Genomic DNA, 26,379 nt, shown 5'->3' on the forward strand with positions numbered 1-26,379 from the left:
TAATTAAAATCTCTTGTTAGTCTGTGCCAGGCACCCTGGGCATGAGCTAATCAGCCGACTAAGGACAAGGGTGACAGATCCTTATCCTCACCACATGGCTTATCTTAGTAAACTAAGAATGCGGCCGCATATCTGCTGGCCCTGAGGTGTCAAGTGGTGGTAGTGTGGTGATGGCCTGGCACGCTTGGCTTCTCAGACTATTGTTGAATCAATCCTGGCATCCCCAGTGCCACTGCATTCATGTCATTTTCTGTTTCTCCTTCTTCTTCTAGGGCATTGATGAGACATCCAGCAAAGACAAGTGAGTCTTCTTTCTGCACTCTGATAAGATGGGGGGCTCATGGGGGGGACCACCTCCTTGTCAACCAATGAGCTCCTTCTTGGTCACTAATGTCCTCCAGCCCTGTCACCCCCCTGAGTCCTCTTCATGTGTCTAACGTCACCACACGTGTCCTGTCCGGGTCTCAGATCAGCAGCCGGCCCCTGACTTGCCCCCTGGTTCACCATTCTGCCATTGACAGGGGAGCCTCAGCAGATCTTAATGGTGAAGTCTTGTGCGCTGGGGGGGCAGACAGCAGGGGGCACTGCACACCTAATCCTGTATGTGTGTTTATTTTCAAGCCGCTGCACTCAGGAGGCACTCAACCCCGAGGACGAGGTGGATGAGTTCCTTGGGCGGGCCATCGATGCCAGGAGTATCGACCAGCTGCGCAAGGACCACGTCAAAAAGTTCCTGCTGACCTTTCAGACCCCCGACCTGGAGAGGAAGGTGAGCGCATCAGACCCCCTGTCACATTCTCTTTTTACACGTCTATGAATGGACAAGGTAGTCGAATCAAAGATCAAAAATCACTGGTGCCCACCTGCCTCTGCCATGCCAGTGGTGAGTGTGTGGGCACTAAAATAAGGGCAAGGCAACGGCTTTTAAAGCTTACTTGTGCCACTTGCTGGCTGAATGGGATGGCGGTTGAGGGTGGCCGAGTCATTACAACATCGGGACTACAAATTAGCATCATGTTAAGATATACTGTAAAAGTACACAAAGTCCTTCTGCCCGTCACTCCACTAAGTCCATATGGTCTTCAGTATGTCCAACTGTGCCCCCCGTGTTCTTGATGAGCTCGTTTTAAAGAAGACGTCACCAAACACTTCGGTCAGGTCGCCTCCAGATCTCCATTTGCGTCTTCAGGGTTTCCTCTCCAGCCGCTCTCCATGGTGCTGAATCCACCTGCGCCCATCAGCTCTGGACTTTCTCTGGTGCTGCTGTGTCGTTTTGGTAAAATGGAGACCAAACACTGAACACGGTACCCAGGTGAGACCTCACCAGTGGCTTAGAGAGCTGAAGTTCAACTGCCACGACTCATACGGCACACACAGGGGGCGCTATATACCCTAACAACCCATTGGCTTTCTTGATCACTAGAAGTGTCGAGTCCACTATGATGCCCAAGTCCTTCTCATGAGACGGCCTTTCAAGTCTGACCAGCTTGACTTGTGCTGAGCGCATAGGGGGCGCTGTGTAGCCTAACGTCCAATCAGCTGCCTTGATCACTCCTGTCCACTGCCCCCATGTACGTGGTTACGAGCCCACCAGTACTCCCAGGTACTTTTAAGTTCAAATGGTACTGCACACTTCGGGGGCGCTGTGTACCCTAACAACCTATTAGACCTCTTGATTGTTCATGCGTGACCAGTCCGGTGTTAATCCAAGGTTTATTTTTATAAGGTGGTCTTTTAAGTCTGACTTGTACTGCACTCATAGGGGGCGCTATGTACCCTAACATTCCATTAGACTCCTTGATTGCTCCTGTCCACTGTCTAGGCGTAGATCTTGACCAGTGCACACTAGGGGGCGCTATATACTCCAACATCTTATTAGCATCCTTGCTCACTGATGTCCACTGTCTGGAGTTGGTGATGGTGACCAGTCCAGTGCGACTCTTTTCTATAAGGTGGTCTTTTAAGTCTGACTTGTACTGCACTGATGGGGGGCGCTATATACCCTAACATTCCATTAGACTCCTTGATTGCTCCTGTCCACTGTCTAGGTGTAGATCTTGACCAGTCCACCATGACTCCCAGGTCTTAATGAGTCTCTGCACATTAGGGTGCTATATAACCTAACATCTTATTAGTATCTTCGGTCGCTGGTGTCCACTGTCTGGAGGTAGAAAGTGACCAGTCCAGTAGGAGTCTCAGGTTTTTCTTTTTTATAAGGTGGTCTTTTAAGTCTGACTTGTACTGCACACTAGGGGGCGCTATATACCCTAACATCCAATTAGCCTTCTTGATGGCTTCTGCCCAGTGCCTTGATGTAGACAGTGACCAGTCCACTTTGACTCCAAGGTCCTTTTCATGAGGTTTCCTTTCAAGATTGACTTGTACTGCACTGAGGGGGGCGCTATATACCCTAACATTCCATTAGACCACTTGATTGCTCCTGTCCACTGTCTAGGTGTAGATCTTGACCAGTCCACCATGACTCCCAGGTCTTTTTCATAAGTCTCCGCACACTAGGGGGCGCTATATAACTTAACATCTAATTAGCATCCTTGGTCGCTGGTGTCCACTGTCTGGAGTTAGAAGGTGACCAGTCCAGTGTCTCTTTTTTATACTGCACACTAGGGGGTGCTCTGCACCTGTTAGCCGGTTACATCCTGTTTGCCTGCTCACTCTGTGAATGTGGGTACTGACCAGTCCACCATGAGGGCTCCTTTCATTTTATTTCAGTCCCCTCATTGTGTATTCAAGTCTTCCTACATGTAATTCTTTGCACTTTATGGCCTTACTTGTCATCGTCCACACGTCTGTCCAGCTCTCCTGGTGACGATTTTCCCGACTCTCTGTCCTCTTTTAGTGTCTCTACTTTGCTTGTCCTTTCTGTATATTTGGAGAGTGCAGCGGCACAACACTGCCCCCTGGTGGTCACAACTTCTAACATTACCTCATTCTGCTCTTCCTTGTATTTAAGCCCATTTGTCTCCCCCTTAAGCCCCCCATTTGATGCCATGCCTCTTGTCTTTCCCGACTGATACTCTCCTCTGTAGCCCCCAATTGTCTGTGTTTGTTTGTTCCTCAGTTAGTTCTGCCATATTGGTCTCGTCTGACTCCCCCCTTGACCCCCCCAGTCCATGCCTGCTGCTCACTGATGCTCCCATTCTTGTTGTCTGGTCCTTTTCTTATTAATGGCTTTCATTAGTTCACCCTGTCATGCCTACTCATCTTACTTCACCCTTTGTTATGTAACTGGATGCCAGTGCATGCCCTCTTGCCCTGTATGTCACATCAGTGGCTTCACATGTGCATTCCTTCCATGTCACTGTTTGTTGTGATTCGTTGAATGTCCGCAATTTTCATTTTTAGTGTCCACCATTTTGAACAGAAAGGCCCCCATAAGCCTCCTTGGCAGTGCCAGTCTCTGCTGGCAGGTCCAGCCTCTCATTCTGGGGTCTCGTCCCGAGCACCACCTTCAGGGGTGACACCCTGCCTGTCAATTAGCATGACAGCGTTGAGCAAAGTGGGCATTGGCCCTTCGGCCCACCTAAAGACAACATGCACTTTATAAGGATGCCCAGCCAGTCAGATCTCCCCTCCCCCCAACCAATTCCTTTTAAGGTCAAGAGGTGCCCGATTGTGTTGTGGTGCTAATTCACCCTATTGGCCACTTCCTGCCATCCTTTATGAGTCTTGAGTGAAAAGTCTGAAGGAGGTGCCACCCTGGCACTTCCTCTGTGGGTCTACTGACCCTTGGTGGCACTGATTTAGACTTGCCTTTCTCTTGCCGTCTTTGTGCCCACTGAGTCAAGGGGTTTCCTTTCACAACTCGAGGCACAGGATGTAAATCTTGTTGTCTGTACCCTCGAGTCCTTGAGCCCAGTATGCCAGTATGTGCCCATGTGGGTGAGCCTGGCACAGAGGTCTCATTGGGCTGACTGAATTGATTGTCTGTAAAAGTAGAAAACATCAAAGCAGGTGATTTGATAGACAGTTGGCGAGGGGGCAATGAATTGAAGGGACAGAGTGGGCACCTCGAAAAGAAGCTGCTTGAGAAGTCAAGTTAGGGCACCAAGACAAGGGGCTGGCAAAATGCACCCACCCTTAAATATGATGTACCAACCCCATGTGACCTCACACAGCCATGTAGGTAGGACACGCCCATCAGCAGGTGGTGTCATGGCAAGCAAATGTCAAATAGTGACATCACCAACTGGCAAGCAAACAATAATAAAATAAGAAAACCGAAAAAAATGGCAAAGATTAATAATGTGCCCGTGGCACAGGACACCTTCATGCTGTGCTCGCAGGTGCCTTCATCATCAATCTTTGAACAGATGAAGTAGCTGGGCACAGCAGTGAGCCTTAGAGGCACACAATCTGTAGTTCTGTTTACCACCATAATGAGGCACCATTGGGGCACAACAGAGGTGCCCTGAAGGGATGCCCCTTAGGTTTGTGGGGCTTGTAATATGTCCTGTGTCCAGTAGGTGGCATAACAACCAAAGACAGCAGGCAGATAAGAGGCGTCCATTCTGTCCATTCAGTGGGCTCAGGCCTTTAAGGGAAGCCCATTGGGAGTAAGAAGGTGGGCATGCAACAGCTGTTAGGCATCAGAGCTGGGCAACTAATACAACAGGGCACAGGGCAGAGGCTTGAGTGGTATGTTCAGACTCTTTCATGCCATAGAAGTTGGCATTTAGGGTTGGGGGCCTCAAGGTGCCAGCCACACTGCACCGTGGCATCCTGGCTTTCCAGTGCCACAGAACAAGCCTCATGATACAAAAATAGAATGAGCAGCCATTCAAGGACAAGGGCAGGAAGCTGGCATTCTGTCCTGCTTCGACACAAAGGGACGCCCAGCATGCAGCAACATGTGGGCTACAAAGTGGGATTACTGCGAACCAAATGGCTCATTACCTGATTGTGGCATTTGGAGAGTGGCGGGTGACGAGCGCTCAGTCCACAGATGACACTGGATTAGTGGGATTAGCGGGCGCGGCTGCGGCCAAATCTGCACAGGTGGTGCTGCCAGAATCCGGGAAGGAACGTGAAACGAAGTTCAGTGAGTGTTATACATGAGCTGGCAAAAGACCCCAACTCGGGGGTCTCGGTGGCCTCAGAGTGAACACTACAGAAGGAGCTGGCCAGTCTGAGGTGTGACGAGGTGCTAATTCTGAACATAAGGGGGCAACACTCGGCTCCCACCAGCACACACGGAGGGGCTTCAGCCTGCTGCCTGCCCATTTCCTCTGCCCCATTTGCTTCATTGTGTTTAATAAAGCCTGAGAGGGTCTGCTAGTTGGGTTGAAAAGCAGAAGGTGGGCCGCCTGGAAGTCCTTGTTTACTGGGTGTCTGCACTAGGTACCAGGTAGGGCCGCCATCCCGAGGCACACTGTCATTCAGTGTGGGCAGATAAGCCACAGCTGGCTGTCATGGTGACCACCCCAGCCTCAGGGGGCTGTGAGGCGGCAGAACAACTGTTGAAATGTGCCTCACACATAGGGGGCGCTATATAATCTAACATCCTATTAATGTTTACTTCTGTCCAGTGTATGGAGGTGGACACTGACAAGCCCACCATGACGCCAGGTCCTTACCCCAGCTTGACTTGTACTGCACACGTGCGGGGGCATGGACCTCCTGCTAGCCTGTTTCAAGGCTTCAGTCCACTGTCTGAATGTGGACACTGACCAGCCAGTCCACTGTGACTTCCAGCTTCTTCTCACAGGGCTTCCCATTGTGCTTTCAAATCTCAGTCTTCTCTCCTAAATGAATTTCTTCACATTTCATCGTCCATAAGTCTGTCCATTTTTGAATTTCGTGATGATTCTGCTGCTTCTCCATTATCTGCCCGGCCTCCCAGTTTGGCGTCACCATCAGACTTGAACACCTTGTCCTTTCTGTATATTGAAAAGGGCAGCAGCCCCTCCACCCCCCTATTTGATGCCACATCTCTCCTTCTCAGTTTCCTAATTGATATTCACACCTGCACCCCTCTGGTCGTCGGCTTTTGTTTCTTTCTCTTTTCAGTTCTGCCATATCAGTCGTGTCTGATCTCCCCGTGTAAGCCCACTGCTTGGTGACGTGCTGCTCCTCGCTGCCTGGCACATCTTTTCTTTATTAATGCCTTCCATTAATTCACCTTGTCAGGCCCCCCCAGCATGGGGCTTTGGGGGAAATAAATACGTGTCGATGGTGACACCGTGTGGAACTACAGCTAAGTGTCCGGGAACTCTGTGCACAAATGTCTGACTGGGCAGGGTGGCACAGCTGTTGGTGCGGCTGCCTAGAATTTGACTTCCAGCTGGGTCACCATCTGTGTGCCGTGTGCATGTTCTGCCCGTGTGTTACATTGAATGGCAGCGGCAGGCAAATAATGTGAAGTTATGCAGTTTAAAACCTTCTTGGCTATATGGCGGCAGACAGACAGATAGATAGATAGATAGATAGATAGATATGAAAGGCACTATATGATAGATAGATAGATAGGATAGGCACTATATGATAGATAGATAGATAGATAGATAGATAGATAGATATGAAAGGCACTATATGATTGATAGATAGATAGATAGATGGATAGATAGATAGATAGATAGATAGATAGATAAGGCACTATATGATAGATAGATAGATAGATAGATAGATAGATAGATAGATAGATAGAAAGGCACTATATGATAGATAGATAGATAGATAGATATGTGAAAGGCACTATATGATAGATAGATAGATAGATAGATAGATAGATAGATAGATTAATAAGGCACTATATGACAGATAGATAGATAGATAGATAGATAGATAGATAGATAGATAGATAGATAGAAAGGCACTATATGATAGATAGATAGATAGATAGATAGATAGATATGAAAGGCACTATATGATAGATAGATAGATATGAAAGGCACTATATGATAGATAGATAGATAGATAGATATAGATAGATAGATAGATAGATAGATAGATTTAAGGCACTATATAAAAGACTGACAAACAGAGAAAAGCCATTGTGTTGTAGCCATAGAGCTAGTCGTGAAAGGCGCTATATAATAAATATGAGAGACTTTTATTATTGATAATATAACAGGCTGGATGTAAGAGGCGCTATATCATCAGGTATGAAGGACAGTTGATGATTGACACAACAAGAGCAGATCAGATTGCCTTTCTGTCATTCCTCCACTTTATGTCTGTCATTTCCCGGGTGTCCAACGCCAGTGGTGGTAGCCCTGACCAGGGCAGGCCCACCAGTCCATCGCACACTCAGTTTCCCACCCTTGAGTCTCTATTTAGCTGAACTTGAAATCCCACCCACACAGGGAGAAGATGCCGAGGTGGTGACCAGGCAGCCTAATGACAGTGTTGGCACTGTCACCACATTCACCGTTGACCTGAACAGCAATGTAATAAGAGCAGACTCAGATGCAGAGAAGGCATGGCATGGATGGGGCTGGCATCTACAGTGCCCACATAACACAACACTCTCCAACTCGAATCATTCAGTTGAGGGGTCCTGGATGCCCTACTTACTTACCTTCTTCCTAATTTTTGTCCCCATCAGCCTACTTTTATATGTCAACAAGTGGTCCGGGGGGTCTGTCTGCCTGCTCTGACTTCTTTATCTATACCAATCCCACCTCTGCCACCAATTCAAATGCAGGCCATTGAGATTCCATGGTGATGAGTTTAAAATATTTAAAGGTGCAGAAGGTGGGCTTCACTTGTAAACGAAGGTGCGGGTTCAAGAGGGTGAACAAATATCAGAGTTAGCTTCATGGTGTTGAGCCCTGGGGGACCTTCAGGTCCTGACAACACTTCCCTTATGTTAGGTGAGTGGGACTGGCAGCCTCAGGTGGGCTGTATGCAGAATTGGGACACAGTTGGCCATTAAATGACCAAACTTGCGACAGCATGAAGTGAAGGCTGTGGGGACAGACAGAAGAAGCAAACATGGGCTTGGGGACAGCCAGCGACGAGTCCTTACAAATGTGAGTGTTGCGATGATGACTATGGGGGGTGTTGTTCATAGGCTGGGCTGGCACAGGCATCTGATAGAATGAGGAGGGCAGCCATGGTGCAGGTGAGCAGCAGCTGCTTTACCCTGAGTTCCAATAGGGGGCGGTGTCAATCGCTGTGTCACTCTGTGTGGTGGCATCGTTATCAGATTTCTGTGCCTGTGCCACTTATATTGTCATAAGTGTTCAGTTGGTGGTCCTGTCCTGGAAGTCATCCACAGGCCTCATCTGCTGGTGATCAGTTAGGATGAGCCCCCTGAGCATAGCAGGGTGGGCTTGACACTCAACAACTGACTCGCTGTCTGTCCCCGCAGTACTCCAAGAAGGTGGACGATCGATTCGGAGGATACGTGGCCTGTGCCCTTCTTGTCTTCTTCTTCATCGCTCTCATCCAGGTGGTCATTTTTCCACAGTGAGTATCTTCTGGTGGTCCGCCATTTAACTCCAGCTGAATGCTGTCAGGAGGAAGTGAGTGACCCTAGAGTTGTGGGAGGATGGAAAGGGCAATTTAGCTGACCATCCCTCACCCTGCCCGGTAGTCTGACCATGTGCCTTTGTTCCCACAGCTCCCTGCTCATGTTGGGTGTCTACGTCAGCATCTTTGTAGTCCTCGCCAACATCCTGTTTGTGTGTGCCATCTACTCGTGTGTGCGGGTAAGTAAGGTGAGGTGGGCAGGCATCGGGGGACCCCCACTTTAGTCTTATATAACTCGGGCTGCATTTACAAATACCAAACGGCCAGAGCAGAGCTGCACGCGGGGACCTGTTTTTTTGTCCCTAATTTGTAATCGCAATTATGTCCACGTTTTTGATATTTCTGCCCAGCCCCTTTGCCCACTTACCAATCCCTCAGAGGTCACCTGACCAGCAGCCCTCTTTAATCCACCTGTTACTTCCGGGAGCTGCTGCTATTGGTGCGTCCCTCCTCTGCCCTCATTTCAGCCCTTTTGATTGGTCCTTGGCTTTCGACTTTTGGCTCCTTTTCTTAGGCCTTTCTCTCGAGTTAAAGAACTTGGTTTGGCCATTTTGAAACTTTGCTTTTATTTTGTTCCAAGTGTTCCGTATTTGAAATTTCCTGCATTTCATTTTTAAAATGTATTTGAGAAAATGAATTTGAGTGGTTAACCCCTTGGCCTTTTCTAAATGTTTAGGATTGGAGGCGTTTTTGACTGGTTAGGCCTCAGGCCTTTAAAATTGTTCGGAATTTAGGCCTCTTTTGAGGGGTTAGGATTGTAGGCTTTTGTTAGTGGTTAGGCCTTAGGCCCTTTAAAATTATTAGACCTTTTCAGAGTAGTTAAGCCTATGGCCTTGTTTTTTAGTGGTTAGGCTTTGGGCCCCTTTTTTAATAGTTTGAATTTTAGGCCTTTTTTGAGTGGTTAGGCCTTAGGCCTTTAAAATTGATAGGAATATAGGCCTCTTTTCAGGGGTTAGGATTGCAGCCTTTTGTTAGTGGTTAGGCTTTAGGCCCATTTTCAATAGCTAGAATTTTAGGCCTTTTTTGAGTGGTTAGGCCTTAGGCCTATACAATTGTTGGACTTTAGGCCTAACCTGAGTAGTTAAGCCTTTGGTCTTGTTTTTGAGGGCTTAGGATTGCAGGCCTTTTTTAGTGGTTAGGCCTTAGGACCTTTTAAATAGTTAGGCTTTTAGGCCTTTTCTGAGTGAATAGGCCTTAGGCCTTTTTATTTTACTGTTAGCACTTTAAGCTTTCTTTAAGTGGTTAAGCCTTTGTCTTTTTTTGAGTGGGTAGGCCTTAGGCCCCTTTTAAATAGTTACAATTTTAGACCCTTTTTTGAATGGTTAAGCCTTTAGCCTTTTCTAAATATTTAGGATTGCAGGCCTTTTTTAGTGGTTAGACCTTAGGCCCTTTGAAATGGTTAGGATTTTAGGCCTTTTCTGAGTGGCTAAGCCCTTGGCCATTTTTAAATGGTTAGGATTTTAGGCCTATTTTGAGTGTGGTTAGGATTATTTGAAGTGTTTCAGCATCTTTCAGGTTTTTGGGTCTGGATGATAACATGCATGACGACCCTAAGTGAAGAGTGGGGTGCCTAAAATGCAAAGACAAGACATTTTGCTTGTTGGCCAGGGGTTTCAGTGGCTTCCTTTGCAAGTGGTTTGGCATTGGAGTCTCTCTTGAGTGGTTAGGGCTTAGGCCTTTTTGAAGTTGTTAGGCCCGAATGATAACACGCATACCCTCAAGTCAAGAATGGCTAAAATGCAGAAGTATGATGTGACCCCAAGGGGCCGCCAAACCACATTGCACACAAGATTTAAATAAAATGCTGGTCTTTTGTCTTCCCAGCAGTCGGCCACAATAGCTGTATAATAAAGCACAATAAACCCAACAAGTCTTCCTCCCTCTCCACCTCTGCCGAGTTTTACTCCCGACTCTTGACTCCCCGATGTGAGGCAGTGGACTCCTTTTATGTCGGACCCAGGAATGCCATTCCATGTGTCCATGAAGCACTTCTGGGCCATAAAGAAAATAAGGAGGTCCTCCCTCAACAGCACCCTCTACCAAGACGCAGGGCTGCACTTCTGGACTCCAATTCCCAAGCACCCCTGCGGGTATCCCAAGTGGGTCACCATATGAGGACCCCTGCCACCTGGCGTAAGGGGAATGGAACCTTTTCCGAGTCTTTGCTTCTGCTGGCCATCCATTATTTCCTGTCAACTGGACACACAAGTTATTTTACTGGCCTCCTGTCTCATCCGGGATGCCAGTTCTCTTCCTAGTGTGAAAAGTTTTGTTTGTTTTGGCAGCTCCCGCTTTCCGTTCATGAGTGTTTAGGCCTTTTCTGTGTGTGTAGGCCTTCTGCCTATTTAAAGCATTGAGGCTTCTTTGAGGTTTACAGGCCCGGATCATAACACACATAAAGCCGAGTGGGGAGTTTTAGTGCCCATAATGCAATACATTCACAGTTTTGTTCGTTTGAGGCCAGGGGTTTATTGCGACTTCCCTCTCCCATTTTGAGTAGTCAGGTTGGCTTAAATAATAAGATACATAACTGTTAGTGCACAGTGAGGGTCTGATGGAGGCTAAAATGCAAAAATAAAAACCCATAGGGGGCACGGCGCTCGTTTGGAAAAATTCAGGTCAGGGTTAGGCTGACCTTAGCCAGCTGGCTGCCCTCTGCCCTCCCCCCCCCACTGATGAGGGGGGTCTGCCGCTGTGTCTGTTCTTCCTCTGATGGCCAACGCTAGCTGCCTATTCAGAGTGTTGAATGTGTGGCATTGAGGAAAGGTGGGCTGTGAGGCGTGGCACTGACAGCTGGCATGACTGCACTGTGCCTTATGCTCAGCCAGTCTGCGATGTCCTCCACTGTTAATAAATCCCGTAGCTTGAAAATGAAGAGCTCAAAACTCCAACGCTCTCTGATCTAATGGTAAAAATTCAAGCTGCTTGGAACTCTATGTGGGACGAGCCCCCCCCTTCCCCCGAACCCCCAGTCCTGATTATGTGGGTCTCCCTGCAGATTTTTAAACTAAAACCGGACCACTTGTCAAAAAGGTTGAACACTACTGTGGTAAAACACATTCAGTGGACTTCATTACCCAAGAGCCTTTATGAGGCTGGGTGTGGTCCCACAACTGTGATTGACAGGTGGCCCCGCCTCTTGGAGGAACCACCCACAAAACACAAGGAACGTAAGGACATCTAAAGCAGCAGCACAGAAGTAAACACAAGAACAACAATACATGAATCATGTTTCTTAACCATTGGGGGGGGTCGCAGGTCCCCGCTCGCTTTTGGGCCGTGAGTTGTTATTGTTTATAATGTGTAATGAATAAAAGAGACATGTCAAATCTGCGGTGGGTTGGCACCCTGCCCAGGATTGGTTCCTGCCTTGTGCCCTGCCTTGTGCCCTGTGTTGGCTGGGATTGGCTCCAGCAGACCCCCGTGACCCTGTATTCGGATTCAGCGGGTTAGAAAATGGATGGATGGATGGACATGTCAAATTGTAAAACGGTTTATATTATGACAGTTGTCATGACGAAAAACTAATAAATGACATCTAATAAGTAGAGACTGATCTGAGATGGGGGTACGGTCAGTTATCAATGTTGTGACCTGGAAGGGGCGGGCACAGGTGGGTGGAGACCGGAAGTGACATCAGAGGTGGAAGGAGCGTCAATCATCCGCTCTGCAGAAGGAGGAAGAGAAAAGTGAGTTGGGCAACAGCGACACCCCCTGGTTTGGAGTAGAACAGCCTAGAAGGGGGGGGGTCTCCCAAACAGGCAACTGGTCGTGCTTGGTCCAACATAACAAAATAACAATACATTAAACATATCCACTAAATCAGTGTTTTGTTAACCACTGGGTGGGCCACTGGTGGGTTGCCAGTTGCTATTGTTCTTAATGGTAGTGCGTTGCAGTAGGTAGCTGCTCCAATGATCGTACTTGATCCCCGATCTGACAATCAGGCTCAGTTCATAAAAGGGGGTACCCACACCCCCCCAACGATGACCATTCTCGATTCACTGAGGGGGAGGAGACTCCCCCCTTGGTGGGTCACAAAGACACTTAACATAGGAAAAAGCGAGTCGTGACACCAAACATTGGACTAAGTGATAACTGAACAGAACCGGCCATATTAATCATTCAGAGTGAAAAACGAACGAAAAAGACAAAGAAAAGGAGGAGAAACATTAGGCAGGGATAGAACTCTGGGCAACATGGAAGAGAAACAAAGCAGAATCCAGAGGGACCCTCGGGCACTCATCACTGTGGTCCCCACTCCACAACACTCCATGGCTTCCATCAGCCAAGGCTATAAGGCAGGGGGCGGTCCTTCAGAGACGATGTCATCATAAACCCGCCTCTTGGGGCTCCACCCACAGAGCTCAAGGATGATGAAGGAGCCAGCGCAGGCCACACAATGACAATGACAAGCAAACGATAAACAACAGAATTGGCAGAACATGAAAATAATGGGCAACAAACAAGAGAAACTTTACAATAAAAGAAAATGCACTTGTGCCAAGGTTCAACCCCGGGCCGACACATGACAATGACAGGCACAATTGGAGGGGCTTTGATAGGGATAGACAGCAGGGTGGCCCGAGTGCCATCCACAATCACAGGGCCTAATGAAAACGGACTTTAGGTAGGACCACCTGAGGACGTGTTGGAAACACAAGAATGGTGACAGCCACTCGGCATCACAAACCGGCCTGGCAAAGGCTGCACCACCCAAAGCCACAGTTCAGGTCAGCTCCCTGGACTTAAGCTACGAGGATATTCTGTGAGGGACGTTTTCCCAGTTGTCCTTGATTTTTCCAATAAAGGATGGAGCTGGAGTGTCTCATGGTGTTTAGGGCCTGGTATGATGCCAGGCTGGCAGCGTTTCCGGTTGCCCGTCCTGCTGACTGCATGGCTCTTCTCTTTCTCCTCTGCAGGTCTTTCCTGCCATCCTTCAGAGCATCTCCAAGAAGATTGTTCAATCTCGGACAAACAGTACCCTTGTGGGGGTCTTCACCATCCTTCTCGTATTCATCTCGGCTTTCGTCAACATGGTAGGTAGCATGTGATCACGGTGGTTGGGGTGGGGGGGTCACAATGAAGCTTGAGCCCTGACCGCACCCCTCGTGGTCTTCAGTTTGCCTGCAGCACGGAGCTCCTCCAGGACTGCACTGCCCGCAGCCTCAACATCACGCCAAGCTTGGTCACCGTGTGTCACATCAAGAACCTGAGCTCCTCCCTGACCAATGACAGCTGGCTGTGCAGCGATGAGTGGCCCGCTTGTACCTTTCCCGAGGTGAGTGCTCCCCCCAGGTGAGAATGAGAGGGTCCTGTGGTCCGAATTGCTGGACAGGTGCTGATCCAGGTGTGGCGTTTAGATGAGGGACGTGGAGTGCACTGTTTGTGGCAGGGGTGGTACAGCCTGGCAGAGCCTAACGGCGCCTGGTCTTCCTCTTTCCGCCCTGCAGTACTTCAACTACAGTGTGCTGCTGACGCTGCTCGCCTGCTCCGTGTTCCTGCAGATCAGCAGCATCGAGAAGCTCATCCTCATGCTGTTCATCCAGGTGGCCTACGTGATCATCGTGGAGTGGCCAGCTGTGACGCTCTTTGACAACTATGACCTCTTTGTCACTGCCAATGCCAATTCCACGTGAGTATGGCCACTTTCCTAAAGCCCAGAGCACAGATGGCGCTTCCAGATGCCAGTTGGCCTGAAGCGGGCATCTTCTGGTCCTTGCCCCACTTCATCCCCCCACCCCCCCTGCTGATGCCATACTGACGCTGGACTTTTTCTCTTTAGGCCGTCCTTGAATGGCACGTCGGCTTGGTGAGTACTGACCTCTCGTTTCTGCTCTAGATTCAGCGGTGCCCTAAGGTGGCACAAGGCTAATGTCTTATGTTCTTATCCCCACTTCTCTCAGCTCGGTGACCAACACAAAGGTGGCCCTCAAGTACATGACCCCCGTAATCCTCACCGTCTTCGTCTTAGCGCTGTACCTTCACGCCCAGCAAGTGGAGTCAACGGCCCGTCTGGACTTTCTCTGGAAGCTGCAGGTATGTGTGCCCGCTGAGCTCTAGGGGGAGGATGATTTTGTCATTGCGCCAATAGGCAGGTGGGCAGACAAATGCATCAATGTGGCAGCAGCAGTGAGGGCATCTAACCTGATGCAGGGTGGCTATGATTTGGAGTATTGGGGGGCACCATGGTATGAGAGAAAGGCCAGTTGTATTAGAGGACTGCAAGTCTGGAGTTTCCTGGTGGGCACACTTGACATGTGCCCCAAGACCCCAGGGAGTGCCCCCAGAAGCCATTGTTAACATATCACGGTGTGGATGATATGAAGGCATCCCCCACCCCAAACCAGACCACAATGCCAGTCTTGGGTCCAAAAGACACTTAACTGCCACACAGCACTGTAACATGATACCCCTCTTTGCCAGGAGAGTGGCATCCACCTCCATTCCCAGCTCTGACTCCAACGACCTCCTTTCATAGCCACACCCCCTTGGATGGAATGCCAAGGTTAAGGGGAGCCTCTTCCCAGTTGTGGCCTCCAGCAGCTTCTGAAGGACCCCAACAGGTCCACCCGTTGAGACTACAAATGCCAAGCAGCCCTGTGGGTGTGCACCCAGAGTGATGCTGCCACCTGGTGTGTTGTAGGGGAATATGTTCCTTGTCACAGTCCTACTTGCTAAGGAAGGCACCAACAGTCATGCCAGCCTAGCTATGCCCTCCATTATACGCTGATTCGATTGACAAAAGCCCATACGGGACCCCAGATTCCAGGTTTGAGCTTGGGGGCCTCACTGTGGTCTCCACATTGAGCACAGTGAGCATTGAGGGCTGCAGCCTGTTTGTGTCATTGGCATTTTCGTCACATGTTGATTTGGAGTTGCCAGGAGTAGTTTCCCAGAGCTGGGTAAACAGGTCATAAAGAAGACCCCCAATAGCCATTAAACCCATTGTGCTGACCAAGGCTGCTGTCTGAGATCCTGATGCCCTGCAGCTGTTTCCTTCTGTAAGTGGCACCCATATGGTGTGGGGACTCCTCTCGTGTCACTTAGAGAGGCAGTGCCAGTTTTTGAGGGTCCATTGGGCGTGGGGTGTGTGAGGATTTGGACTTTCTGTTTTGAGTAAACACCAATAATGTGAAAAGAATCAAAGCTTTGGGCAGTGGTGGGAAGATGATTGGCAGGGGTCTTGAGACGTGTGCCCGGGGCTCTTAGGGGGGCAGCTCCAGAGTGACGTTAAAAAACTGAAGGGTGCCAGTGTTGACTCAGCAGAGTCTCTGTGGGATGAACCGTATTAAGAGTTGAGCAGATGGTCAGGTGAGGCCATAGCGTTGACAGTAGGGGGCACTCTTCTAAAGGTGTCACCACTGTCACCCAGTGTTGGGCTGAATGACCTGCTCTCTCATGCCTGAATGACTCCTGCCCGAAACCCCCATTCACTGTCCACTCTACCCAGGCCACCGATGAGAAGGAGGACATGGAGAAGTTCCAGGCCTACAACAGGCGCCTCCTCCACAACATCCTGCCCAAAGACGTGGCCGCCCATTTCCTGGCGCGAGAGAGGAGGAACGACGAGCTCTACTACCAGTCCTGCGAGTGCGTGGCCGTCATGTTTGCCTCCATCAGCAACTTCTCCGAGTTCTACGTGGAGCTGGAGGCCAACAACGAGGGCGTGGAGTGCCTGAGGCTCCTCAATGAAATCATCGCCGACTTTGACGAGGTAAGCAGAAGACCGTCACCTTGTGGGTTCGGACCATCTGTGTGAATGGCGCATGTCCTGCCCACCTCTGTCCGGGCTCTTCCTTTCTCACCTCATGGTAATGGGTGGCACAAAATGGCGTGGACACATGTGAGTGAGCACACAAACGGACTGGCACCCTCTCCTGGGCTGTCATCTGCTCCCAGAGTTGGTTTAGGGTGAATTTTCCCTGAGTGAGGTGGCCCTGCGCACCTCTGACATGGACAGACTGGGCACAGAGCCAGGGTCTCTGAGTTAGAAAGCACCAGGGTGTCCAGCTGAGCTAACGAGCCCCCTGTGCCCGAGTAAACAAGCAATTTCTAAACTGCAATGCCTTGAGGCTGAATATGACCACTGTGTGAATGGTGCCCGCTGCCTGTGTGGTCCAATGCCATTCTGTGTGGATGTGTGTGATGCATTGTTTCCCATCTTGCGCCAGTTGTTCCCATGACATCCTCTTTGCCCAAACTGGATTGAACAGGTTGAAAAGTGTGGGGTGAGTTGTCCCCTGGTGAGTGACAATGTCCTGTCGCGTTGCGCCTCCCACAGGCCACCTCCATAACCGTGTCTCTTGTATCCGTGCTCTTCCGCAGATCATCAGTGAGGAGAAGTTCAGGCAGCTGGAGAAGATCAAGACGATCGGCAGCACATACATGGCCGCGTCGGGCCTCAACGACTCCACGTACGACAAGGAGGGCAAGACGCACATCACGGCGCTTGCCGACTACGCCATGAGACTCATGGAGCAGATGAAGTACATCAACGAGCACTCGTTCAACAACTTCCAGATGAAGATTGGTAAGCCACCTCTCGTGTTCTGTGCCCCTTGGCCTCGTCCAGTGGCTCTAGTGGTGGGCAGCTCAGCCATTGGCTGCTCCTCCTCTTCATTTTATGGGCCAATCTGTGCTCAGTTGGGGTCACGGGTGTCAAGTTCTTGTCTTTGCCTCCATTCCAGGCTTGAACATTGGCCCAGTGGTCGCCGGAGTGATTGGTGCCAGGAAGCCCCAGTACGACATCTGGGGGAACACTGTGAACGTGGCCAGTCGGATGGACAGCACCGGCGTCCCTGACCGCATACAGGTACCCAGCCACCTGGCAGCTGTACCCCCTCAGTGTGGCCCGGTCCTCATAATGTCTCCTTTTGTTGCTGGCTGCCAGTCGAAATGAACCCCTCACTGGTATAGTAGCCTCAGGTGTGACCACTCAGTGCCTGTTGGGTATTTGTTGATGCCCATCCTGGGACAGCACGGATGTCCCTGGGCTGACTTTTATACCACAGACCACACGGATCACCCAGTGCAGCCCTAGTGACCCGTACAGTCAAATCAGACCATCACCATCTTGGCACTCCACTTGGTGTTGGCTAATGGTGGTCCGTCATGTCCATGTCCCGGTCACAAGTCAAATCTCTCCACCCCAAGGGACAGGTGGTCAGACTGAGATCTTCACTGGTACAGCAAACTTGGGTGGGCCCATTAATAGGAATTCGTCGATGCCCACTCTGTGTGTTTTAATAATCTGTAAGGATGTGTGTGCACTCAGTGAAAGGCGCTATATAACACAAACAAATCACGACATCGAGGGCCCAGTGACTCACTCGCCGTCACCCACATTACTGCAGGGGTACTAAGTGACACAGCGCCCTTACTGTGGTAGGTGGCAGCAGCTAAACAAAGGGTTAACACTGCTGACTCCTTAGCAGTGGACACAGTGGACATGGCCAGCACCAGTGTCCCGGTCACCTACCACAGACAGTGGTCACCACCCCGTGACTGGTACACACAAACCGGACCACCACCATCATAAAAGGGTCTTCCTCATCTTGGTGGTGGCTGGTGGTCCATCACGTCCTCATCCAGGTCACGAGTGAAGCTGTCAGCCCCATGGACCCTCACTGCCCATAGTGATGTGACCTCTAAATCTGAGGGCACATTAAGACTGGGCAAAGGCTGCAGTCGAATCGAGAACTTCACAGATGCAGTGATCTCGGGTGGGCCCCGCTTTGGGACTCATTGATGCCCGCTTTGCTTTCCTGTGTGTTTTAGGGCACTAGTGTCTAAATAGCCTTTATTTAAGCCCTGAGCCCGTACTCAGTGAAAGGCGCTATATAGCACAACTGAAACATGGCATCAGGGCCCAGTGCCTCGCTCGGGCATCACCCACATATTGCTAGCTTACTGAGTAGCATGGCGCATGCTAAACAAATGGTTAACAACTTGCTGAGCCATCACTGACATTTGGGGACACTACGAATGTGGCCAGTCAGATGAAGATCACTGATGTCACTGACCCCTCACCATAGACTGCGGTCAACCAGACAACCCCCAAGTGTAGACCCTGTGAAGCATACAGACAAACAGGACCATCACCATCTTGTCACTCCACTGGTCTTACTGGTCAGGTCCTCCTGATCTTGATGTTGGCCGGTGGCCCGTCACGTCCATATATGCAGGTCACAAGTCAAAGTGTCGGCCCCTCCGGACAGGCAGTCAAAGTAAGATCTTCACCAGTGCAGCAAACTCGGGTGCCCCTCTTAGGGACTTATTGATGCCCGCTTTGCTTTCCTGTGTGTTTTAGGGCACAAGTGATGAATAATCTTTAAGCTCTGAGCCTGTACTTGGTGAAAGGTGCTATATAGGACAACTGAAACATGGCATCAGGGCCCAGTGCCTCACTTGGGCATCACCCCCATACTGCACCTTCAGCAAACAATGCTGAGCCACCACTGATTTGTGGGCCAATCAGATGGACAGCACAGGCTGCAGTTGCCACCTCCCCAGTGTACCCACCGTGACCCGTACAGACTAACCAGGCCAGCTTTCACCAGGACACTTTGGTACTCATTGATGCCCACTCTGTCTTAATGGTTTCATTTTCTGTGAGCTCTGGGGTGGTACTCAGTGAAATGCGCAATATAAAACAATCGTGGTGTCAATGCCCAGCGACTCACTTGGGCATCATCCGCATACTGCAGGCTTCCTAAGTGAGAAGGGGCTTGGCTCATTGCCACAAAGAGGGCACTGTCGCAGTCGTAGGTCTCAGAGGGTCACCATTACAATCACATGGGCATTGTGCTTAATAAGTTACTCTGGTGCCCATAGTAGAAATCAGAACTGGCAGTGGCATCCGTGTCATGTGGCATTAGCACCAAACTGAGCCTGCAGTCTGATTATAATGTGGTGAGACACACTGTACCCAAGTCTGGGGTTATATAGCACAGCATTAGGATGGCATGAATGGCACTGCATCTGCTTTGGGGTTACATTCAGGTAAGACAAACACTCCCCCTACCCTGCTCGGTGGTTTCACAGAGCTCGATGACCCAGGTGTGGCTGCCCATTGTCTGGTATTTGGATGTTTTCCGACACTGAGCTCTACCAAGCTTCCCCATGGGGTTGAAGTGGTGGTGCCACAAAGAGGACACAGTCACAGTCGTGTGTTCCCACCAAGGCAAGTTCTTACAGCTCAGTGGCACAGGGGTGCCTGACAAAATGGCATGCGAGACAGGGGTGTGGGCAGTTTTGAGGGCAGCCGATGGGGCGGTGGTGATGGAGCCATCCTGCTGATGCCACTAACTGAGCCCTCCTCTGTCCTTCCCTCTGCAGGTCACCACGGACATGTACCAGGTCTTGAGTGCCAAGGGCTACCAGCTGGAGTGCCGAGGAGTGGTGAAGGTCAAAGGCAAAGGAGAAATGATGACGTACTTCCTGAACGACGGCCCTCACAGCAGTTAGCGAGACGCCAGCAGGTGCCCAGACACCACTTGAACCCGAGCCTTGCCGACGAGTGGAAAAAGGAAAAAAAAAGAAAAAAAAGTTCAAATTAAAAAAAAATTCAAAAGACAACAAAAAAGATGGAGGAACAAAGGATGCCAGTGGCTTGCACCAGCGAGGGCCGCTCGAAGGACAGACAGCGCGGCGGGACGGACCCTCTGACCAAAGACGACGACGATGACGAAACGGTAGGGGGCGGGTCCGTCGCCGAGGCCCCGCCCCCGCCTTGCCTTTAACGCTTTTTTCTGTTCCCGTGTGCAGGCGGCGTGGAGACCACTTTGCGTGTTTGTACGTTCTTGACTCTTCAAATCTGTATTTTTGGTACAAGAAAAAATTATTCAGAAAAAGAAAAAAGAAAAAACAAAAACAAAAAAAAAAAAAAACGCTCACTTCAGGAATGAAAACGCACGGCGCCCGCGTCGACACCCAAGGTACCCGCCGGGAGGCGCCACTGGCACGGTCGATGCTGGCCTGGGGCCGCCAGTCTTCACTGTGAACTTTCTACGACGCTTTCTTGCCAAAAGACACCCCGCGATGTGGAAGCGGCTGAGGAGGGGGGGAGCAGAGTGCCAGTTCAAGTTGAGGGGCGGACTGGAGGGTGGCAGTGCCCCGTCCCGTCCGCGGCTCCCCTCTTTCTTTATTTTTTTTTTGGTTAGCCGCCGCCCACTCCTCACGACGTTTTTTTTTTTCTTTTGTGTTTCTTATTTTAGTCGGGGTGTGTGTGCGTGTGTGTGTTTGGGGGTATGGGGGTTTGAGCGGGCAGGGCGGCGGGTGAAGACCCCGCGTGGCTTTGCTTCGCGTTGCTTTGGTTTTTGTGTATCCTGTTACAAGAAGGAGGCGGCAGACGTCCATTTGTAAAAGTTTGTACTTGTTTATGACCGGAGGGCGAACTTCAGACCATACTGGCCTTGTGTCTTTTCTAATAAAAATCACTTGTTACTGTCGCCTGTCTCCAAGTAGCGTGACGTGACGTACAGCCTGGGGGGCGTCGGTCAGGTGACGAGGTGCTGCTGCTGCTCCTCCTCCGAGGGTCCGCCGCCCAGCAGGCTCAGAAGAGATGGAAGTTCCGGTCTGATAAAACCATCCGGCGGACAAACCTGCGGAGACAACACGGGAGAAGAAGAGGAAGAAGAAGACGAAGACGTGTGAGAGTCGCAAATCTGGGGGACAGAAGACAAGTGACATTCAACAGGACAGGACAAGACGGGTGGGAGTTTACTGTCGGGGACAGGATGACCACCTATGTGGGCATAGAAGGGCAAGGACAAACTGGGGGGCACACAGCAAAAAGGGACAGAAGACAAGTGGCATAAAGCAAGGCAGGACAAAACGCATAGGAGTTGAATGTCAGGCAAGGATGGACGGGGCACACAATGGGGACAGCAGACAAAAAGGAGATAACAGAAATCGCTAAGTGCCATGTAGGCATAGAAGGGGGGCCACACAGCAAAAGGGGACAGAAGACAAAACGGGTCATCCACGGGGACAGAAGACAAGTGGCATAAAACAGGAGGAGGACATGGCAGGGGCCAACTGGCGCACACAGGGTGAAGGACAAACAACGGGCACAATGGAGGAGTGCAAACAGGTGAGAGAAAACACGAGGGGTCCACATAAGAAAAGGGACAAGTGTCACAAAGTGGGCGAAGGACAAAGAGCTGACAATGGAGACAAGACAGGTGAAGTTGTTAGTGGTAGAGGGATGAGGACAAATGCAGGGCACACAGCACGGGACATGAGATGAAATGGTATGACTACAGCCAGGGGGACCGAGGACAAGTGGCGTGAAGGACACTGCAGTGGCAGAAGATGAATCTCAGTGTGAATGCCATGTGGGACAAAGAAGGATGAGGACAAATGGGCTGGCACCATGGGGACAGAAGTCAAGACAAGGTATGTCATGGTGTGAATAACATGGGGGACAAAGGGGGAACATGATCAGGACACAGTGTGAAAGGACAACTGAGGGGGACAAAAGACAAGTGGCATAAAATGCTGGAGGAGGATACAGCAGATGCAGAAGACAATGGCTCAGAATGGGAGTGCCAAGTGACACGGAGGGAGAAGGACAAATGAGGGGCACCATGGTGGCAGAAGACAAGTGGTACATTAGAGGAGGACAAACAGCTAGGAGAGAAGAAAGACGAGTGAACTTGTTAATATGGAAGAAAGGAGGGATGGGAACAAGCAATGGACAAAGGACACAGAAGGAGCAGAAGATAAAGAGTGGCAGCACCACATGGCACCAAGTGGAAGGGCAGCATAGACGTGAGACGCAGAAGTGGAAGACAAGGAGAAGGTTGAGAGTGTGACCATCGAGGGGGGCAAAGAGGGACAAGGACAAACATGTAGGATAAAGGAAAAGAGGAGTGGTCAAGAGGGGCAGCATCAAATGGCACCAAGTGGAAGGGTGGCATAGACTTTGGATGCACAAGATGAAGACAAACAGGTGGTCACAGACAGTGGAAGCAATGGGAACAGAAGATAAGAGGGGTGAGACTGTGAGCATCACTGGGGACAAAGAGTGACAATGGTACACAGGTGGGACAAAAGAAAAGATGGCACAGAGTGTGAGCACCAAGTGTGAAAAGAACAAGAAGATAAACTGGGGGCACCCTGGAACAAGAAGAGAAGAGGCATTAAACAGGAGGGGTACAGACAAAAGACACAGTGGGTCACAGTGTGGGTGCCAAAAACTTGGGACACAGCAGGGGTGTAAGAAGGAGGACACAGAAGGACACCAACAAAAGAAGGAGACGCGCCAAGGGGCACAGATATGGTCACCTTCAACTCATCCTGTCACCTACAGTTCCTTTTAAGTGGGTGACATTCATTAACATGCTGTTTCCGGTCCCTCACAGTGTCACTAGGGTGCTGAATGGGTCTGCTGAGAGTATCTTGAGTTTCTTGCCTCCACATACAGGGGGCGCTCTCGGGTTTGATGAACGCACTAAGGGGTATATGAGTGCCAGCCTATCATGGGGATTCTCATTTCATGTTGCCATCTCTCAGCTCCGGGTTCAAATCCCGGTGCACTGATTATCTCTGAGCTTTCTACCGCTTAATAGACAATCAGGTCACCAGGACTGGGGACACCAAGTTGTCCCAGTCAGACCAGCGTGTCCCACTGATGTGCCCAAATGCTGCCCAAACAGGCACTGGCAGTTTGAACACAATGGGGCAATGACTTACGAATTGTCATCGACAAGACTGGTGACTCGGGTGATTGCAAGGATAACAAGCTTGAAAAGTCAGTCAGAATTTTCAAATATCAACATGTGTGACACGTGTGCCAAGACTGAGTGCCCGAGTGGACCAAATGACCCAATGATGGCCACATCCAATATCCGCGTGTCAAAGATGGCCAGTCATTAAACTGGTGAAGACGCTCGATGGCCATGTCAGTTGGATAATGAAGACTGCATTTGGTGAGTACAGACTGCAAGTGACGTGCCATTCTTAAATCTGAGTAGCCCACCAAGAGTGCAAGTTGACTGGTAAGTCTGCTGGCCGGGCACTAAAGGTCTGGATGGAGTTAACAAGAAGCTGGGGAAGGAAAAACATGCCAAACTCACATGGGTGGCACAAGTCAGCTCTAGAAGCTCCTAACTGGCCTGACAACTCTTGGGGGGCAATCTTGTGTATGGGCAAGCTGAGCTGAGCGTTGGCATTGGTAGGCACGTTTGCAGGAATAAAGTCAGCGGCACTGGCACAGAATCAGTAAAGCCACATTTATATCAGCATCCCTTGTGGCTTCTCATATTGGATTTGAACCCAAGTCAAGAGCGTGCAAAAGTTTGTGCCCCCAGGCAAATTGCCCTTCCAAGTGACACCCTTCTGTTCTGACCTGTTTGAGTTAAGGGAGTGACACAAAATAAATAAAAAGAGGACCTGCTGTGTCAGTGCTACCCAAAACAGGGTTCAAATGCCATAGCATCAGGGATGTGCCAGCACTTTACTGCCTGGCACCAGCTTATTGCTCACCTTGTCATCTCGCTGTCTTTCCGAGGATGGCGGTTCACACGTGCCCAGCCAGGAATCATCTCTCCACTACGCCCACTCTCCTGGCACAACCACCAGCCATAGCGCTGGGCCTCTGTGATGGGGACGCGGCTCAACTCATTCGGACCTGCAGAGGCAAAGCTTTGAGTTAGTCACTGCTCAGACCACTGCGCCCAAATCGGGACAAATAGGGGGCATCACACAGTCTGCCTCCACTCCATGGCTTTCCACATGGTGCCCAGATCCCCTACGTGTGCCCACGTGTCCCTCGCTACTCACTTTTGGGGATCCTGGCCAGAAGCACCATGTCTCTGTATCTCTGCTGGCTTCCACCGTGACCTTCAGAGCCTCTAAGCCCTTCCCTGCCGCCGCCGCCGCCTGTCGCCAAGAGATACGCTGAAGGGACAGCACCCCCCGCACCCGGCCCCTCGAGCCGAGCGGAGCCCCTGAACGGGTTTTGGTAGCCCAGGCCGGTGATCCCGAAAAAAGCCATCACAGCGCGTCTGTTTACTGGTTACTATGGCAGCGGCCTTGCAGAGCAGGAGACTTCCGCCTCCACGCCTCACGTGATTCCCAAAGCTCTCGGGCCGTAGAGAGAAGTCATGCGCTTCACAAGCGGCCACAAGGCGGCGACAGAGAGCTCTGAGCGACACTTCGGGCTTTAAATCGCGTCTGAAGAATAAAAGAGGTTTGTGGAAAGCTGAGGAGGGTGGGCTGGTCAGATTCGGGGGCTACAAATCCGTGAGTTGCTCTGCTGACCATCTGACGTCCAAAACGCAAGTGGTCACAACTACTCGGGCAAAACGTCCAGGAGGGATACGGCTAGCTGTGGGCACGGGTGGACGGGCGCGTCGCACAAAGAGACAAAGCGAGCGCGCACCGGCAAAAATATAGCGCCTTTTCTAATCTTATTTTGTCCCTTTCACCGCCATGTCCCTGGCCACCGTTGCCTTATTGCCCCAGTGCTCCTACGGTTTGGCAGACAGCTCTAAAGTTTGAGCTGTGCCCTGTGATGGGCTGATGCCCAATGACATGGATTAAGAAAACAGAAGGACAGGTGAGGTGAACATCATGGCACACCGCAACGCTTACAAGAGAAAGTCTGAAAGGGAGCTTAATCGGGTGATTCTGTCCTGGTGGCGCCAGGTGGGCACGCGGGTTCAACTCGAGTCTCACCGCGTTAGTGGCGTGCAGCTTGAAGAGCCCATCTGTCTGTGAGCCTCGTGTTCCTTTAGACATCCATCCACCCTCCAAACCCACTTGCCTGGGGAAGGATCGCAGGATAGCCGGTGGTCTAAATCCAGATTAAGACCCCCCACAGGCCCCTGGGTGACGTAATGAACAGAGCTGCTTAACAGAGAGTTGATTATGTTTTAAACAATGCCCCCTTGTGGTCTGTCGTGCCACGCCGTAGTCGTTAAGCCACACCGCCTGCCCTGCCTTATAAGGTAATGATACATTGGGGTTATCTATAAAGCGCCTTACTGAACCTTGAAGAAACATTCAGTGGAGGGCGATGAGTGACAGCTGCGTGGGTGGGTGGGTTTTGCAACAACGACAAAAAAAAGACAGGCAAAGCCAAAAAGGAGGCGGGCACCTGGAGGGCCAAGAGGGCACCACGCTGCCTAGATAAGTTTCTATATAGTGCCTTGATGTCTCCTGGAAGGTACAGGATGAACTCCGCGTCTGGCTTCAGGGAGACGTGCCACCCCACCTGCCACACCGGCGTTACCTGTGCAGACAGCTCTCGGGGTCTCCAGTCGTCTCGTTGCAGTTACTTGTTCTTAAGGGCATTTCTCAGGTAACTCCACTAGGTGGCGCTGCACGCGCGCGCGAGATGGCCGGTGAGGTGGATGGACGTGATGACCACCTGAGATTGAACAACCCGCCTTGTGCGCCTGCATTCGCTCCTCTGAAGCTCATCTGGAATTACACTGTGGGACTCTTTGTGAAATCACCTGTGGCGCTGCTGGCTGTGTAAGGCGCTATATTAATATTAATACATTCTTTTGAATCGACTTTGTTCTTTTTTGTTTTGTTACATCATCTTGTAATGCTGAGTTCTGTGTAAGGCGCTATAAAAACGTATTGTGCTTGTCTACTTTGTTATATTTTGAGAGATCGCCTTGCTATGTAAGGCGCTATATAATTTGTGGTCTATTTGTTACTCTTTTGCTTCATGAAATCACCTTCCCGTGTAAGGGGCTACATGAATATTTCTATTTCTTTTTTGTCTACCTTGTTTTTTTGTGCTTTGTGAGATCATCTTGCTGTGTAAGGCGCTACATAAATATTTATGTTTCTTTTTATCTACTTCATTTTTTTTTTTTGCTTTTTAAGGTCATCTTGCTATATATTTATTATTCTTTTTGTCTC

The 26,379-nt window shown here is 50.3% G+C and overlaps 2 protein-coding genes across 5 annotated transcripts in view; one reads left to right on the forward strand and one right to left on the reverse strand.

Annotated features, from left to right (window-relative positions):
- The window catches only part of adcy6a (adenylate cyclase 6a), a 63,404-nt gene extending 43,028 nt beyond the window's left edge, over positions 1–20,376 (forward strand). For all 4 annotated transcript variants that reach the window (XM_039746590.1, XM_039746593.1, XM_039746591.1 and 1 more), the window contains 13 exons: positions 273–301; positions 622–769; positions 8,333–8,430; positions 8,585–8,672; positions 13,416–13,532; positions 13,616–13,774; positions 13,947–14,128; positions 14,279–14,305; positions 14,400–14,532; positions 15,947–16,210; positions 16,822–17,026; positions 17,184–17,308; positions 19,834–20,376. In XM_039746590.1, the coding sequence (XP_039602524.1) occupies positions 273–301; positions 622–769; positions 8,333–8,430; positions 8,585–8,672; positions 13,416–13,532; positions 13,616–13,774; positions 13,947–14,128; positions 14,279–14,305; positions 14,400–14,532; positions 15,947–16,210; positions 16,822–17,026; positions 17,184–17,308; positions 19,834–19,962 (1,704 nt within the window). In that variant the 3' untranslated portion in view covers positions 19,963–20,376. The remainder of the gene's footprint in view (positions 1–272; positions 302–621; positions 770–8,332; positions 8,431–8,584; positions 8,673–13,415; positions 13,533–13,615; positions 13,775–13,946; positions 14,129–14,278; positions 14,306–14,399; positions 14,533–15,946; positions 16,211–16,821; positions 17,027–17,183; positions 17,309–19,833) is intronic.
- Positions 20,377–20,745: 369 nt separating this feature from the next.
- LOC120526734 (testis-expressed protein 49-like) lies at positions 20,746–24,538 on the reverse strand. The gene is made up of 3 exons (XM_039749884.1): positions 24,283–24,538; positions 23,986–24,130; positions 20,746–21,098 (listed from the first exon to the last, which is right to left on the reverse strand). Exons 1-3 carry the CDS (start codon positions 24,494–24,496, stop codon positions 21,050–21,052), a joined length of 408 nt encoding a protein of 135 aa, XP_039605818.1. The 5' UTR covers positions 24,497–24,538; the 3' UTR covers positions 20,746–21,049.
- Between the last annotated feature and the right edge of the window lie 1,841 nt (positions 24,539–26,379).

The sequence above is a fragment of the Polypterus senegalus genome, chromosome 3 (assembly GCF_016835505.1).
Source record: "Polypterus senegalus isolate Bchr_013 chromosome 3, ASM1683550v1, whole genome shotgun sequence".
Lineage (NCBI taxonomy): Eukaryota > Metazoa > Chordata > Cladistia > Polypteriformes > Polypteridae > Polypterus > Polypterus senegalus.

Coding starts and splice junctions, on each gene's coding strand:
- LOC120526734 (XM_039749884.1), bottom strand. CDS start 24,496: ATGGCTTTTTTCGGGATCACCGGCCTGGGCTACCAAAACCCGTTCAGG. Junction 24,131..24,282: donor TCTGGCCAGGATCCCCAAAA/GTGAGTAGCGAG, acceptor TTGCCTCTGCAG/GTCCGAATGAGTTGAGCCGC. Junction 21,099..23,985: donor AAAGACAGCGAGATGACAAG/GTGAGCAATAAG, acceptor TTGTCTCCGCAG/GTTTGTCCGCCGGATGGTTT.